General features: G+C 37.9%; 1 protein-coding gene across 6 annotated transcripts in view; it reads right to left on the reverse strand.

The window, feature by feature from the left end:
• The window catches only part of KCNT1 (potassium sodium-activated channel subfamily T member 1), a 227,642-nt gene that overhangs the window by 78,754 nt on the left and 130,056 nt on the right, over positions 1-18,832 (reverse strand). For all 6 annotated transcript variants that reach the window (XM_069108351.1, XM_069108356.1, XM_069108355.1 and 3 more), the window contains one exon: positions 2,775-2,854. In XM_069108351.1, the coding sequence (XP_068964452.1) occupies positions 2,775-2,854 (80 nt within the window). The remainder of the gene's footprint in view (positions 1-2,774; positions 2,855-18,832) is intronic.

Genomic DNA, 18,832 nt, shown 5'->3' on the forward strand with positions numbered 1-18,832 from the left:
TAGATAGCCATGGTGTGTGTATATGTGTTTGTGTGTATGAGTGTGTTTGAAACAGAGAAAGAGAGACAGAGACAACAAGAGACAGAAAGGCAGAGATTCAGCTTTATATTTTAGGAATATTAATTTGGCAGCCATGTGGGGGATTGTTTGGAGAAGGAAGAGACACAGGTAGGAAGACCAATTATTAAGGTATTGGAATAGTGGAGGCATATATTTGGAATGAAAGGGATATCTGTGAGAAATGTTTTGGAGGTAGAATTAACAAGACTTGAAACCCCAGGTGGATATAGTGGATATAGAGAGAAAGGTCAGGGACAAATTCAAGATTGAGAACCTGGGTTTCTGAAAGGATGATGATGCTTTCAACTGAAATATAGAAGTTAATAAGAGAAATGAGGTTTTTTTTTTGGAGAATAGAATGTGTTTGAGATGCTTATCCAGGGATAACCAAGTGGAGACACTCAGCAGACAGTAATGTGTAATGTGGGACTGGAAATCAGAAGAAAAATTAGGCCTCTAGATATATGGATTTGGGAATCTACATGGTTTATATAAAACTGATGATTGAATCCGTGGGAGTTGATATCACCAAGGAGGATGCTCACATTTAGCTGACAAGAGGGTTATGATGATCTAGCAGAGAAGACGGAAAAGGAAAGGTTAGATAGGAGAACCAAGAGGAAGTTGGAAAGACAAGGAAGGCTAAAGTATCCAGAAGAAGAGATGATTAACAGTGTCAAAAGCTGCAGAGAGGTCAAGGAGGATACAACTAAGAAAAGACCATTAACTTTACCACTTAGAGACAAGAGTTTCAGAAGCCAGAATGCAAGTGTTCAGGAAATGTGTGTGAGACAAGGAAATGGGGGCACTGGAGTTTAGACAACTTTTTCTAGAAGTTAGTCTGTGAAGGGGAGAAGATGTATAGTATAATAACTCATAATAATAGCTAGCATTTACATAGTACTCTAAGTTTTGCAAAGTACTTTATATATGTTAACTTATTTGATACTCACAACAACCCTGTGAGGTAAGTGCTATTATTATTCCCATTTTACAGATAGAGAAATTTAGGCACAGAGAAGTTAAAGTTAAGTGACCTACACAGGGTTATACAACTAGTAAGTGTCTAAGGCAGAATTTCAATTTATCTCTTCCTGACTCCAAATCCACTAATCCATCTAGCTTGAGGGAATGTAAGTATCATTGGTTTAAGAATCAAGTAATTAGAAACTATTTGGTCTTTCAAGTCGGACCTGGACTTTAAAAAAAAAGAAAAGAAAAAGCCTATAGAAGGTGTTTTAATAGAAATGGGGATGGATTTGGAGCCAGAATTTGAATCAAACAGACTGACTTTCTGGGCTTCTGTTTCTTCACCTATAAAATGGGGGGGGGGATATTGGTCTTGAAACTGTTTATCCAATGTCCCTCTCCTCCTCACAGATCTCATACAGATTTAGAACTGGAAGGGGCATTAGAGGTCATCTAGTCCAACCATCTTGTTTTATGGATGAGAAAACTGACATTCTCTTTGGAGTAAGTTTGGAATCCCCAGGAGACCTGGGATTCTAAGCCCAGATCCTCTCACTCCAGAAACAGTGCTACAAACTGATAATTCATATTCCATATTTTCTAGTCCTGTCATCATCTCATTGTTCTTTTTCTGTCTGGGGCACCACCATTCTTCTAGCCACCTACCTTTAAAACCTTGGAGCTTTCCGTTTCCAATCAGTTGCCAAGACTTGTCAAGTCAACCTTCCCACATATCTTACATCTATACCTTTCTCTCCATTCACATGCCCACCATCCTTGTTCAGGCTTTCAGCATCTCCAGCCTACATTATTGTCATAGTCTATGATCTGGTTTCTTTGGTTTTGGTCTTTCATTTCTTAAATTCATGCCCTACACAGCTGTCAACATTATCTTCATATCACTGCCCTATTCAAAAATCTTCTATTTGCTCCTTATTGTCTCTAGAATAAAACACAAATTCAACTAGATATTTAAGATCTTCCAAAATCTAGTTCTAGTCCTTCTTTCTAGATGTATTTCCCATTATTCCCTTTCATACCCTCTACATTCCAGCCAAGGTAGTCTAATTGTTTCTAAAGCATAGCGTTCTATCTCTCACCTCTGTGTTTTGACACCTGTGCTTGGAATGTACTCCTCATCTCCACTTCTTAGAATCATTAGCTTCCTTTAAGGCTTAACTCATTGGTTCCACCTCCTTCAGGAAGTCTTTCCTGATCTCCCTACTTGTTAACTCTCTCTCCCTCCTTAAATTGCCTTAAATTCATTTACTAATCTGTTTGCATATTGTATCCCCCAGTAAAATATAAGATCTTTGAGGGCAGGGTCTATTTTTCATTTTTGTTTTGGGGTTCCTGTCTATGTGTACTATGCTAGTACAGTACCTTGCACATAGTAGGCAATGTTTGTGGAATTGAGTTTAGATTGATTTCTTTTTCATCCTTTCCTTTTTTTCCTACTGACCTTTTCATCTCCTCTCATTCCCCTCCTACCTTTCTTTCCCCTTTCTGCTCTTTTCTTATCTAGAGAGTGAGATGAAAGCATGTGTTAATATTTTTCAGTGGGTAAAGGTAGGTGGGTTGTGTGTGTGTGTGTGTGTGTGCATGTGCAGGAATGTGTGTGTGTGCACACTGGAAGAGTCACCATTCTCATTCCTTTGTCCCTCCCCTTTTTCCTCATTTAGAGTTTGTTTTTCCAGATATTCTGGCTCCCACAAATCCTTATCCATGCCAACCCCATCACTTACTGGATCTTTGGTTTTTTATGAAGAACAGCTTGAGTCTCTCTTTGAAGGTGTTCTCATTGACATAGAACTCTACTTGCACCCTGCAGGAGAAAAAAAAAAAAGAGGAAAAGAGGCTTTAGGGCAGGGCTTGTACCTTGGGGTCTCATTGTCCTCACTTATAAAGTGAGGAGGGATAGTTGGACTCTATGATCTTTTATGGTCCCTTCTGACTCTATTGCTTTATATCCTATAAATTTAGTAGATATTCTGATGGGAGAAATGGTAATAGCTTAGATAAAGCCATTTATTTCTAAACCATGGTCCCATTTTTTCAGGGATAAACAAGCCTTAGAGGAAACCAACAAAAACATACCAGATTAATTTATCTCCACAACCTCTTCTCTATCATTACATTCTTGAAACAGGAGAATCCATTAAGACACCACTCTAGGGTCACACTAAATGCCAACTTTTCTCTAAGGGGAGAATATTCACTATTGCACTGGCTGTTATTTGGGGGTGGGGATGAGATTGAAGGTGGGAGTAGAGGGATTCATGTGTATGTGTAGAAAAGGGGAGATACTTTTTTCTTTTTCTTTTTTGCTTTTTGGAGGGCAGTTGGGGTTAAGTGACTTGCACAAGGTCACATGGCTAGTTTTTGTGTGTGTTAAGTGTCTGAGTCCGGATTTGAACTCAGGTCCTCCTGACTCCAGGGCTAGTGCTCTATTCACTACGCCACCTAGCCACCCCAAGGGGAGATACTTTTGCCTGGAAAAGTCTCAGTCTGCTTTGGAGGGAAAAATAAGAGGGCAACTGTTTGTCCTGACCTTGCAGGAGATAGTCATCTAAAACCTCTTGAGCTTGAACTGTTTGCCATTTTTCATTCAACCTTGTAAACAGATATAAGAAGTCAGTTGAAAAAAGGCACTCAATCTTGTTAAAAAGAGATGGGAAATGCCTCAGGGAAGTCACTGTCAATATAAGGACTGGCACTCTCTGAATCAACTGCTGCTAGCCCCTTAGTCATGCCTAACTTTGAAGGACCATTGGCCAAGAAATAAAACCCTCATGGGTTCTTCTTTACCCTCCAACTATAATTGGGAGCCACTAACTGATAGAGAGGTGAATACCATCTCACTCACCCTCAATAATGACAAACCCTGGCAGCTCACTCTCTGCCTTAACTTAATTTTTAAAAAAACGTATTTTATTATTTTTCCATTTACATGTCAAGATAATTCTTAGCATTCACTTTTACAAGATTTTGAGTTCCAAATTGTTCTCCCTCCCCTCCCCTCTTCTGAAAATGGTAGGCAATTTTGATATAGGTTATACATGTGTTATTATGTAAAACATATTTCTGTATTAGTCACAGTTGTGAAAGGAGAAACAGATCAAAAGGAAAAAAATAACACGAAAAAGAATAAAGTAAGTGAAAAAAATATGCTTTGATCACATTCAGAGTCCATCAGTTCTTTTTTTTGGATGTGGATAGCATTTTTGATCATGAGTCTTTTGTGCTTGTCTTGGATCATTTTGTTGCTGAGAAGAGCTGAGTCATTCATAGTTGATCATCACACAGTGTTGCTGATACTGTGTACAATGTTTTCCTGGTTCTGCTCATTTCACTTTGCACCAGTTTGTACAAACTTCCAGGTTTTTTTTTTCTTAAATCTACCTGCTCATCACTTCTTATGGCATAATAGTATTCCATTATATTTATATACCACAGCTTGTTTAGCTATTCCCCAATCGATGGGCATTCCCTTAATTTCCAATATTTTACCACTACGAAAAGGGCTGCTATAAATATTTTTGCACAGGTAGGCCCTTTCCCCTTTTTATGATCTTTTTGGGATACAGACCTAGTAGTGGTATTGCTGGGTCAAAGGGCATACACATTTTGATTGCTCTTTGGACATAGTTCCAAATTGCTTTCCAGAATGGTTAGATCAGTTCACAACTCCAGCAACAATGCATTAGTGTCCCAATTTTCCCACATCCTCTCTAACATTTGTCATTTTCCATTTTTTTTTGTCATATTAGCCAATCTAATAGGTATGAGATGGTATCTCAGACTTGTTTTAATTTGAATTTCTCTAATCAGAAGTGAGCTGGAGTACGTCTTCACATGCCTATAGATAGCTTTGATTTTTTCATCTGAAAACTGCCAGTTCATATCCTTTGACCACTTATCAATTAGGGAATGGCTTGATATGTTTTGATAAATTTGATTCAGTTCTCTATATATATTTGAGAAATGAGGTCTTTATCAAAGATATTTGCTGTAAAGATTGCTTCTCAGCTTTCTGCTTTTCTTCTAATCTTGGTTGTACTGGTTTTGTTTTTACAAAAGCTTTTTTATTTTAATATAATCAAAATGAACTATTTTACATTTCATAATGTTTGTAATGCACTTAACTTCTCCTTTAAGAATTTGTATGTTAATACTACTTGTTGCATATATTTTTAGTATTGATAGTGCTTCATTATCTATGGTACCTTTTAGAAAGATGTAGTTTCGTTCCTTATCTCATTTAATTAGGTCTATTTTTGCTTTTAGTTTGTCTGAGATTCTGCCTTTTTTTTTTACTTCAGCTGAAGCAAAACAGATTCTGCTCTAGCCCCTTACCTTTACTCTGTGTGTGTCTCTCTGCTTCAAGTATGTTTCTTATAAACAACACATTGCTAGATTCTGTTTTTTGATCCACTCTGCTATCTGCTTCCATTTCATGGGAGAGTTCATCCTATTCACATTCAGTTATGATTACTGTGTATTTCCCTCCATCTTATTTTTCTCTTCTTTGTCCTCTCTCTCCTTTCACCCTTTCCCTGCTCACCAATGTTTTGCTTCTGTCTACCACCTCTTCAAATATGTCCTCCTTTCTGTCAGTCACCTCCTCCCCCTTTACTTGATCTTTTCCCCTCCTTATTATCTTACTTGATTGTCCTATCAGGTAAGATAGATTTCTACATTCAACTGATAGTGTAAATTATTCCCTCTTTGAGCCAATACTGATGAGAGGAAAGTTCAACGATGCCCATTGCCCACCTTCCAATCTTACCCTCCACTATAATAGGTTTTTCACGCTTCTTCATGTGAAATAATTTATCCCAATCTAACTCACCCCTGTTTCTGTATCCAGTGTACTCTTCTTTCTCACCCCTTAATTATTTTTTGTCATTCTCTCAAACTCACCTTATACCTGTACCCTTTGTCTATGTATATTCCTTCTATTTTACTATTAGTAATATAATTTTTAAAGAATGGCAAGTATCATCTTCCTGTGTAGAGTTGTAAACAGCTTAGTGCTATTGAATTCCTTATGTTTTTCCACCTCTCTTTACCTGTTTATACCTCTCTTGGGTCTGGATATGGAGATTGAATTTTTGATTTAATTCTAGTCTTTTCCTTATGAAAGCTTGAAATCCTTCTATTTCATTGAATGACCATTTCCCTCCTTGATGTATTATGCTTATTTTTGCCAGGTTAGTAATTCTTGGTTGTAGTCCTAGCTTCTTTGCCTTCCATAATATCATGTTCCATGACCTCTGATCCTTTAATGTTGCAGCTGCTAAGTCCTCTGTAATTCTGATTGAGGCTCCTGACATATGAATTGTTTCTTTCTGACCACTTGCAGTATTTTTTCTTTGACCTGATAGTTCTGAAATTTGGCTATAATATTCCTTGTAATTTTTATTTTGGAATTTCTTTCCTGAGGTGATCAGTGGATTTTTTTGAATGCCTATTTTGTCCTCTGCTTCCAGGATATCAGGGAAGTTGGTAATTTCCTGAAAGATGCTATCCAGGTCCTCCTTTTGATTATGGCTTTCAGGTATTCTAATGATTCTGATATTGTCTCTCCTAGATCTATTTTCCAGGTTTGTTTTTCCCATGAAGTATCTTACATTTTCTTCAATTTTTCATTCTTTTGAATTTGTGTGATTATTCTTGATGTCTCATGGAGTCGTTAACTTCCACTTGCCAAATTCTATCTTTTAAGGAGTTGTTTTCCTCATTTAGCTTTTGTACTGTCTTTTCTATTTGACTAGTTATATTTTTTAAGAAGTTGGATTTTTTTAATGAATTTTTGTATCTCCTTTAAAGTTCGACAAATTCTGTTTTTTAAGCAGTTGTTTTCTTTTTCCAAGCTGTTGACTCTTCCCCCCCCCCCCCGTCCCACCAATTCTCTTGCTTCACTCTCATTTCTTTTCACATTTTCTTCTACCTCTCTTATATAATTTCTAAGCTCTTTTTTGAACTCATCCATGAGTTCTTTCTGGGCTTGAGATTGCTTCCTGTTTTCCTTTGGTGTTTTCCCCATAGGTTTAGATTTTGTTGTCTTCTTCAGAGTTTGTGTCTTGATTTTCCCGGTCACCATAATAACTTTCTGTGGTCAGATACTTTTTTGTTGCTTTTTTTTCCCCCACTCATCTTTTTTTGACCTTTTTCCTTTTTTAAAAAATTTGACCTCTGCTCTTGGGGTGGAAAGGGCTCTGTCTCAGGCTTCTTGTGCCAGCTGTTACATGCCCTGGCTGTTTACTAGGTGCTACACTGATGTTGCCCTGAGGCTGACGGGTGACCCTCATGTCTGGTGCTGTGCTGAGGGGTAGCTGGTGGTGCTGGAGGCTGTAGAGGTGTGTGATCAGTGGATTTTTCAAATGCTAAGCCAAGGTCCTAGTGCTGCCATCTAGGATGTGCTGAGGGTGATGGGGTGATTGTGCATTTCCCTGGGAATACACTGAAGCACATAATGGTCTGGTTGCTAGAGGTTTCATGTTTGCCCAAGACTATACTTAAACATATGGCATTTCCCAGAACTGGAACCTGCCTGGTCTCCTGGCTATGCCAAGTTACATGGGGGATCCTGGTGTTGGCATTTTCCTGCTCCACCACACTAGGGTTCAGAATCTCCCACTGGCTTGCTGAGATAGGGCTTGCTGCTGGCTTGCTGGGACACTTCCTCTCCTGGACTGTATTCCCCTTTTGCCTGAGTGAGACAGATCTTTCCTGTCAATCTTACAAGTTTCTTGGGCACAAAGATTGTTTCACCCTCATATTTTTTTGCTGGTATACTATTCTTTTCTTTTTTTTTTTGCTTTTTGGAGGGCAATTGGGATTAAGTGACTTGCCCAAAGTCAAATGGCTGGTTTTTTTGTGTTAAGTGTCTGAGGCTGGATTTGAACTCAGGTCCTCCTGACTCCAGGGCCAGTGCTCTATTCACTGCGCCACCTAGCCGCCCCTGGTATACTATTCTAGGATTAGTTTTGGGGTGCTACTTTATGGTTCTTTGGAATTGAACATGGGAGAGCTATGGCAATTTACTGCTTACTCTACCATCTTGGCTTCTGGAATTTCCTCAACTTAATTTTTAAAAAATGTTTGAAAAATTAATTAATCCCTAAAGCACATTTAATGTAAAGTAAGTCATATAGGCAGGAATTATTATCCAACAACTCAGCTGTGGCTTCCATAGCACCTGGGTCTTTTGAATCAGCAAGGAGAAATCAGGGGTTAAAGGGCTATGAAATCTGTCGTTCCAAAATTCAATTTAATTAGTACTTATTGAGTGCCTGGCGTATGTCTCTATCTACACTCATGATACTGTGAGGAAAGCAAATGAAGCAGAAAATACAGTCCCTTTCCTGAGGGAATTCACTGTCTCCTTTAGGAGAAAGTGTTCCTAATTATGAAGCAATTAGAATACTGTGCAGGATAGAAATCAATTCTAATGCTCTGCCAAAATCCCACCCAATCACTTAGTCCCTGCTCACAGGATGAACAAAGTTAAGAAAGCCTTATCTGTGACTTCCCTCAGGCACTGCAGTCCTTCTCTTATCTCCACTATCAGATTTGTCTGAGCAGCTGTTCCAATCCTTTCCACTATGCTTAAGCACCCAACTGGCCTCCTTACTTTGGGAGATAACCTCATCTTCTACTTCACTGAGAAAGCTGAGCTTCTTTATTTTCCCTCCTTCAAAACCCTTCTATACTTTAATCTACCACAAAAAGAAAAGGAAAATAAAACAGTTCTCAAAGGATGGAAACATTTAAGAATGTAAGGGCCTTAGTTCTTCTAGGTCCAACCTCATTATATAAACGAGAACCAGAGGACCAGAGAGAGGATGTTATTTGCCCAAGATCACTTAAGGGACAATTTGGCAAAAATGGGATTCATTTTCATGTTTTCTGAATTCAAATTCTCTTTTCCAGAGCTGACCTTTCGGACTTTGACATCAATCTGCATTCTCTTGTCTCTTCCAGGATCTTACTCTGTAAATCTTTCATCTCCTGAATCTTTAGTTTATTCCTCTTCCTTGCCCCCCTCCTCTCAGCCCACAAACATTCTCAGGTCTCCCTTATCCAAAAACCTTCCAACATTCTTTGGAATCTTCTGCCCCTTTAAATTCTTCTCTCTCCTCTCTTCTACTACCAAATTTCTAGAAAGTTGTTTACTTTATATGCTTCCATTGCTTTGCCACCCACTCACTTTTCAACCCCTTATAATTTAGACTAGAACCTGCCACACCAATGGAACTGCTGTCTCAAAGGTGCCTAATGTTCTGCTCATCTATAAATCCAAAGTTTCTTCTATTAAGAATATGAATTTATTCTCCTCCCTGGCTTTTCAGCCTTTGACTACTAACCATCATCATCTTGGTTCTTTTGACACTGGTTCCTACTTCCTGATCCACTCATTCATTCTCCTTTGCTAGTTCCATTTCTTCCTCCTCTCCCTTATAAAGGTAATTTCTATTCCTTCTCTATACAACTATATTTAAATGACTCCTAGATCTATATCTTAAGCCCTAATCTCTAGACTTTCACTTCTAAATACTGCTGGGTGTCTTCATCTGGGTGCCCAACTGGCATATTTAAAAAATTAATTTTTAGTTTTCAACATTCACTTCCACAAGATTTTGAGTTCCAAATTTTCTCTCCATCTCTATCCTCCCCCACCCCAAGACAATGTGCATTCTGATTATTCCTTCCCAAATCTGTCCTCTTTTCTGTCCCCCCCCACCCCAACCTCTTCACCTCTTATTTTCGTGTAGGGTAAGAAAGATTTCTATATCCATTGCCTGTGTACCTTATTTCCCAGGTACATGTAAAAACAATTTTTAACATTTGTTTTTAAAATTTTGAGTTCCAGGGTATCTAGGTGATGCAGTGAATAGAGTACTGGCCCTGGAACCAGGAGAACCTGAGTTCAAATCTGGCCTTAGACATGGAGCACTTACTAGCCACGTGACCTCGGGCAAGTCACTTAACCCCAATTGCCCTGCCCTCCCCCCCAAAAAAAGCTAAAGAAAACTCTGAGTTCCATTCTCTCTCTCCCTTCCTCCCTCCCCACCCACCCTCATTGAGAAGGCAAGCAATTCAAATAGGTTATACAGTGTAGTCATGCAAAACACTTCCATAATAGTTATGTTGTGAAAGACTAACTATATTTCCCTCCATCCTATCCCCCAGTTTTTCTATTCTTTCTTTGACCCTGTCCCTCTTCAAAAGTGTTTGCTTCTGATTATCCCTTCCCCTAATCTGCCCTCCCTTCTATCATTCCCCCTACTTCTTATCCTCTTCCCCCCTACTTTCCTGTAGGGTAGGATAGATTTCCATACCAATTGTGTGTGTTATTCCCTCCTTAAGCCAAATCCAATTAGAGTAAACTTCACTCATTCTTTCTTACCTCCTCCCTCTTCCCCTCCACTATAAAAGCTTTTCTTGCTTCTTTTATGTGAGATAATATATCCTATTCTACCTCTCCTCTTCTCCTTCTACATTCCTTTCTCATCCCTTAATTTTATTTTTTAGATATTATCCTTTCATATTAAACTCACCCTATGCCCTATTACCCTAATACTGAGAAAGGTCTCATGAATTACAAATGTCATCTTTTCATGTAGGAATGTAAACAGTTCAACTTTAATAAATCTCTTATGATTTCTCTTTCCTGTTTGCCTTTTCATGCTTCTCTTGTATTTGAAAGTTAACTTTTCTATTCAGCTCTTGTCTTTTCATCAAGAATGCTTGAAAGTCCTCTATTTCATTGAATATTCATACTGCCCCCAGAAGGATTATACTGAGTTTTGCTGGGTAGGTGCAACTGGCATCTAAAATTAAGTTCAACATGCCCAATACCAAAGCCATCACTTGTCTCCCTAGACCTGTTCTTCCAACTAAATTCCCTGTTTCTCTCAATGCCTTCTCCCTCCTGCACTTGGTCTTCCCCAAAGGCTAGTTCCATTGGTGTTATCCATGATGCCTGTTGATCCTACCTTGAAATGTCACTGGCATTCATCACTTTCCATTCCACTTTAGTATAGGTATATAACCACCAAAGATATATTCTTAAAGATTCACCACTTTCATTGTGTCACCCAAACTCTACTCTCTAGAATTTAAAGAATCAAGTCTAAATTCAAGCCTAGCATTCAAACCCTCCATTCTTGAGGTTCAACTTAATTTTTTTAGACTCATCACTTATCTTCCAGTAGATGTATACAATCCTACCAACAAAACCAAGCAGCAAAAGATTGAAAGAGAAATTCTATTTAAAATAACTGCAGACAATATGAAATACTTGAGAGTCTATCTTCCAAGACAAACCTAGGGACTATATGAATACAATTACAAAACACTTTTCACAAGAATAAAGACAGATTTTAACAATTGGAGAAAGACTAATTGCTCGTGAGTAGACTGAGCCAATATAGTAAAAATGACAATTCTACCAAAATTAATTTACTTGTTTAGTGTCATACCAATTCAACTACCAAAGAATTATTTTATAGAGCTAGAAAAAATAATAAGAAAATTCCTCTGGAAGAACAAAAGGTCAAGAATATTAAGGGAATCAATGAAAAAATGTGAAGGAAGGTGCTGTAACAATACCAAATTTCAAACTATATTACAAAGTGGTAATCATCGATCTGGTACTGGCTAAGAAATAGAGTTGCAGATCAGTGGAATGGAGAAGGTGCACAATACACAATGGGAAATGACCATAGCAATCTCCTGTTTGACAAACCCAAAGATCCAAGCTTGTGGGGCAAGAAGTCACTATTTGACAAAAACTGCTGGGAAAACTAGAAAGTGGTTTGGGAGAAACTAGGCATAGACCAACATCTCACACCATATACCAACATAATTTTAAAATGGGGAAATTATTTAGCCATAAAGAGTGATATCATAAACAAATTAAGGGAGCATGGAAAATATTTCCTGGCAGACCTAAGGATAAGGGAAGAGGTTATGGCCAAACAAGAGATAGAGAGGATCATAGGAAGTAAAATGGATAATTTTGATTGTACAAAATTAAAAAGTATTTTTTAACATAGAAGTGGGAAATTGGGGGAAAAATGTTATAGCAATTTTCTCTAATAAAGGCCTCATTTCTTAAATATATAGAGATATGAGTTGAATTTATATGAATATGAGTCATTCTCCAATTTATAAATGGTCAGAAGATATGAACAGGCAATTTTCAGACAAAGAAATCAAAGCTATCTATAGTCATACGAAAAATGGTCAAAATCACTATTGATTAGATATATGCAAATTAAAATAACTCTGAGATATCACCTTACACCCGATTGGCTAACATGACAAAAAAAGAAATGATAAGTGCCAGGAGGGATGTAGAAAAATAGGTACACTAATGCATTGTTGATAGAGCTGTGAACTGGTGCAACTTTTGTGGAGAACAATTTGGAACTATATTCAAAGGGGTATAAAACTTCATACTCTTTGATCCAGCAATAACACTAAGTTGATAAGAAATGACAAGCAGGATGATTTCTGAAAAACCTGGAAATACTTACATGCACTGATACAGAGTGAAGTGAGCAGAACCAGGAAAACATTTTACACAGTAGCAACAATATTGTATGGTGATCTACTGTGAATGATTTAGCTACTTTCAGCAATGCAATGATCTAAGACAATCCCGAAGGACTCATGATGAAAAATACTATCCACCTCCAGAGAAAGAAATGATGATGTCTAAATGAAGACCTATTTCCTCATTTATAAAATGAGAGATTGGATTCTATGACCTCTAATATCCCTTCTAACTTTAAATCTGTGATCCTATGAGTCCTTGACCTGAAATGTACTACTCTCACCCCACTTCCCCAGTTCTCTTGTTGAAATTCTGTTTATTCTTCAAAACCCAATTTAAATACCACCCCCTCTAGGAAGTCTTTTCTAATCCCATCATCTGGATGCCATCTCTCCCTTCTATAGGCTCACATAGCACCTTGCATGTCTCTTATAAATGCTCATCACATTCTGTCTTGTATTATAGGTATTTGTGCACATATCTTACCACCCCCATACCACCCACTTCCCAAGGAAAGGGCCTATTTCTTCTTCCTATCATCTACAGACTCTCACAGAGGAATTTGCCAGCAGGGACTATTTTTTGAATGGTTATATCCCTTCTGAACCCCCTGATGTGGGCCACATAATTAATAGCTTATTATATATTTTTATTCATTCATTCATTCATCTATCCATTCATTCACTTATTTATTCATCTATATATTTCAAGACTGGGTCTCCCTCTCTTGCCAGGTTGGAAGTACAGGGGCTAGTAATAGTCTAACCTGACTATTTACTGATTAGCACAGACCTGGATTATTAGTTGACTCCTTTTGTCAACTAGGTGGCTCTCCTGACCCTGGGAGCTCACCATGTAGATGCTTAACTTAGTTCACATTGGCCCACTGCAGCTCAGAATTCTGAGCTCAAGAGATTCTCCAGTCTTTGCTTATGTGATAACTGGGATTAGAGGTGTGTGCCATTTTGCCCAGCTATTATAATACTCTGGAATAATTTTCATTAATAATAAGAGCTAACATTAATATATTGCTTTAAGACTTTCAAAGAACTTTGGATTAATTTTAATTAATTATTATGATGAATTTCATTCATCATAATAGATAATATTTCTATGACACATAAAGGTTTGTAAAGTACTTTACATTACTTAATTATTCATTATAATACAATTGTTTAATTGCTAAGTTGTTTCCCCAAGCTTCTTGAGGGAAGGGAACCTGTCTTCTTTGTCCTACACTCTCAGGCACTGACATATTTAATATAGTCAGTCCTATTCAGTCTACTGCTATTGCTTTTGCTATTTCATCAAATTGAAATATGGAAATCTGTCCTTTCATCTAATTCTCAATTTGGGACTTGAAGGAGACTTACTTTTATTTTTATTTTTTTAAACAAAGGCTCTCTCATCAGAGAGCTTTAATCAGAGATTATTTACCTCTAGCACCAGCCTTTAGCAAAACTGAGAATATAAAGCCTTAAGAGAAAGCACTCAATATGCTTGAATAAAAAGCTGCCTAGCGGGATTTGCATTCTAAAAGAGCACTTTGGAGAAGGCACAATGCTCTAAAAGGGATGGCAGAATTTCAGGGAGTGAAATATGCTTGTTGCTCTAATCTACCAGCCCTGGGACAATTTCCTTCTTCCAAAAGGAGAGCAATACATAGCTACAGCCTTTCTATCCACACTTCTGGCCTCATATTTGTGGACTTCAGTATAATGCCTTAAAGTTGATAATGCCTTAAAGACTCTGACCTGCCAGTTTGCCAACCTCTTCATCTTGCATACTTGACATTTTCACTGTATTTAAGATATTTATAGGTGTGGACATAACCTAGACCTCATTATCATACAAAGTTGTGCTGCCTCCATGATCTCATACTCTGAAATCCTCCTCTATGATCATAATTTTCTCTCTCTCTCTCTGTCTCTGTCTCTCTTTCTCTCCCCTTCTCTGTTGTCCTCACTGTGACCTCCTGGCCCTCCACCCATCCCTATTCACTCATTTTATCACTCATGCTTTGGCCTCCCTTCCCTTCTCTTCTAGGTTTGACTTTATAGTTAACCAGTTCAACCATTCACTATTAATTACACTTGAATCCCTTACCTTCTATTGTCAGTCATGCCTTGTCAAATACCAACTATGGATCATATCCACCATCTACTGTCTCAATTCCTTTTCATATGCTGCTGAATGCTGTTGGAAAGAAATCATGTAACTGTGCCCACTGGGTTAACTGCAAAATTGTTATTGAATCTAAACTAGGCCTTTGCTGCTGCTTGGCAATGCTTCAGTTCCTCCCTGATTGACCCCCTGCCACATTTTCTGCTGTGGCTATTCCAAACTTTCTCATCTTTTCTTAAACCTTCCATATCATGTCTTTCCCCCTCCTTTTCAGTAGAAAATCTCACCTTCTATTTTACTAAGAAAATAGAAGCCATCTGTCTCAAGCTTCTCTATCTTCCCTATTCCAAACTTCAAAACCCTGCTTTATCATCCTCTATTCTATCATTCTTTTTTTCCCCCCAGTTTCTGATGAACTAACTCTTTTCACCAATGCTAACCCTCACCAATCTTATCCCTTACCTTCTTCTCCAGGAGCTTGACCCCTGGGTCATTTCTCTTTTCCTCCCATTCAGTATCATCTTATCTGTGACCTCCTCACCCTTACCTCTATAAATACCCTTAAACCCACTCCATCATTTAAAAACAACCCAAAGCACAATCACAACCATGGCCATATAATTTTACATGACCCCGAACTCTTCTCAAGCTATCATCCTGTATCTCTCCTTCCTTTCTCTATCAAACTTTTAGAAAGTTTCAGAAAGGTTGTCTATACTTATTTTCTCCATTTTTTCACTTTTGCACACACTTTTATGGTCCTTCCAATCTGGTTTCTGTTCTCTTCTCTCTACACACACAGCCACCACCCTAGTTCAGTCTCTTATTACCTCTCTCCTGGACTAGGGCAATAGTCTCCTAATTGGTTTCCTTGATGCAAATCATTCTTCTTTCCAATCTATCCTCTACCCAACTGGCAAAGTGATTTTCCAAAGGGCAAACCTTGCGATGTCATTTCACTACCCAATAAACTCCAGTGGTTCCCCAGTGACTCAAGGATCAAATATTTTTCGCCATTGTTTCATCCTTTTTCTTAGATATATGTTTTTGTGTAAGTTTTATAATATATATGTATATAATTACTAGTACTGTGGTACATGCATATAGGGTATCCCAAAATGTATTGATTATATAGGTGGATGATCAAACAAATTTGGAAACCACCATCCTAACAGAATGTAAACCCCTTAACAAAGCAGATTGTTGCATTTTTGTCCTTGTTATCTCTAGCATCCAGCACACAGAAGTCACTTAATAAGTGTTTTTTGAATTGAATTGAACAAGAGAGAGTTAGAAAGAAAGGCAATATATAAAAGAATGAAAACAAAAAAAGCAATTGATTGTGAGCTTAAGTGACAAAGGCAAGGGAAAGAAGAAAAATAGGGGGAAGAGAGAAGAAATTTAAAAGAAAGGAAGACAGAGAGAAGTAAGGGGAGATAAAAGGGAGAGATGTAAGGGGGAGGGGAAGAAAGAGGCAATATGGAGAGCTGAAAAGGGAGAGGGGAGAAGTAGAGGAGGAAATGGAAGTTAACAAGAGAGGGAGACAGATGACAGTGGAGAGAGAACAATGCCTCTGTTGCTAGGATATTTTCTGACCAATCAAGTCAAATCTTTCCTTCACTATGTGCCTCCACCCCTTTTCCCCATGCTCTTGGAGACAGTAAAGTACCAGGAGTGGTCTTATAATCAGGGTTTTTCCAGAATCTGTCCTTCACCTCCATGACAGAAGGCCTCTAGAGAAAGCAATCTCTTAGTGAAAAGATGAGGAAATGAATTAATTAGCCAAAAATTGACCAATAGTGGGCAGATTTCTAGAGGAAATGTTCAGGGGACAGCAATCTTGCTTTCACAAGACAGCAAAGCTGCTAAAGTGTGCTGTAAGATGAGCATCTTGCTTGGGCTGTGTCTCCAGTGGGGGGAAAGGCTCCATGGAGTCATCCATACTCTTTGGACTCCTGGCCCTTGTCACCAATAGCATTTATTAGAAAGGTGAATAGAATTAAGATTTAGTCTAAGGCTAATGTCAAAGCTCATTATGTGGCCGTATTTAAGGGTCAAGCTGTGGCCACAATTAATGATTACAACTGCCATTTATATAGCATTTTATGATATGCAAGGGGATTTACATATTTATTATTTCATTTATGAGAGGCAGGTTGGTATAGTGGATAGAAAACAAGACTCATAAGGAACCAGGAAGTCCTGAGTTCAGTTTCTACCTCTGACATATATGGACTGCATGACCCTGGGTAAATCTCCTAATCTCTCAGTTCTCTTGAGACTATAAATTGCAGAGAAGACACCAGCCTGTAATGGTAGAGGGAGTTTCCTTCTCTGGGAATTCTCTATCAATAAAATTGCAAGTCTAGTACTTATTCCTATTATCTCATTCGGTTTCATAGATTTGGAGCTGAAAAGAATCTTCAAGGCTTTCTAGTCCAACTTCTCATTTTATAGCCGAAGAAAATGAGACAGAGTGGTAGAGATGTGTCCAAGGTCACATAGCTAGTAAATATCAGAAGTGGGATTCAAACTCAAGTCTCTCCTGACTGTCTCTCCTAACAAGTCTTTCACCTACCATGTGCATAAACCTATACTATGGACTGGAGGAAATGTAAAATTTAGTTAAGTGACTATTTATGTAAAAGCTTGCAGTCTAATAGGAGAACATAACAAAAACATAACTATAATATTAAAAATTATATGATGAGCATGCTATAATTCTAAAACAAAATGCTATTCATTTTAATAAACATTTGCTAAGCATCTACTACGTGCAGTGATAATAATAGTAATATTAATAATAGACATTTCTAGAGAGCTTTAAGGTTTGCAAAATGATTTATAGATACAGGGTGTCCCAAAAGTCTTAGAGTAGTTTAAGCTTTTTTTTTCCCCTTAAGCACAACACTAAGACTTTTGGGACACCCTGTATCATCTCATTTGAGCCCCAAGATGACCTTGTGAAGTAATCATTATAAGGTAGTAGTCCTCCCATTTTACAGATGAGGATTGTCAGGCTGACAGACATTAAACGATTTACCCATAATCACACAGCTAGGAAGGATCAGAAAGGGGATTTGAGGCCAGATTTTCTGGACCCAAAGTCTGGCACTTTGTGCTCTGTGCCAGGGATATAAAGACTTGAAAAGCAACATAATCCTTCCCTTCAAGGAGTTTAAAATATTCTGGGTATACTGGGGAAAGTGGTGGGTTGGGATATGGCATGTACATAAATGAATTCTTACAGTTTAATACAACTTTATATTAATAGCCTTTATTTTATTGTTTTCTAATGGTTATTTCTTCTCCCTGGGACTCTTGTGTTTGTAAAATTAGGGGTTGGTCTGGATGATCTGTGTACTACATTTTAATATAGCAGTACCTCCAGGCACTAGCACAACTTCCACTGGTACTTATGGATCGTATTAAGATGCTACATGAAAAAAGAGAGCATGCCCAGAGGAAGGTGACAAGGATGCTGCAGTACTTGGAAATCATCTCATGTGAAAATGGGTTGAAAGAACTAGGTGAGTTCCTCTAGGGAAGAGAAGACTTGGGGGGGGGGCAATTTAGGGAGAGTGGGAAAATGATAGCTATCATTATGTGTTTGAAAATCTGTCATGTGGAAACAGGATTAGATTTGTTCTATTTGACCCCAAGGGTCAAAACTTAGAGTAAGTGGGGGTTTGAAGACACAGATATAGACTTGATGGCAGGAAAAACGTAACAATTAGAGTTATCCCAAAATGAAATGTGTCTGATTTACAGATAAAGGGTGATACCATAAGCAAATTAAGAGAGCAAGGAATAGTTTACCTGTCAGATCTATGGAGAAGGGAAGAATTTATGACCAAACAAGAGATAAGAGAGCATTACAAAGTACAAAATGGATTATATTAAGCTAACAAACTTTTGCACAAACAAAACCAATTCAGCCCAGATTAGAAGGAAAACAGAAAACTTGGAAACAATTTTTACAGCAACTATCTTTGATAAAGGCCTCATTTCTCAAACATATAGAGAATTAAGTCAAATTTATAGTAATACAAGTCATCCCCCAAATGATAAAGGTCAAAGGATATGAACAGGTAGTTTTCAGATGAAGAA

Source organism: Petaurus breviceps, unplaced genomic scaffold, assembly GCF_028583685.1.
Source record: "Petaurus breviceps papuanus isolate PSGF00001 unplaced genomic scaffold, PetGlider_PUasm1.0 90383, whole genome shotgun sequence".
NCBI classification, from domain to species: domain Eukaryota; kingdom Metazoa; phylum Chordata; class Mammalia; order Diprotodontia; family Petauridae; genus Petaurus; species Petaurus breviceps.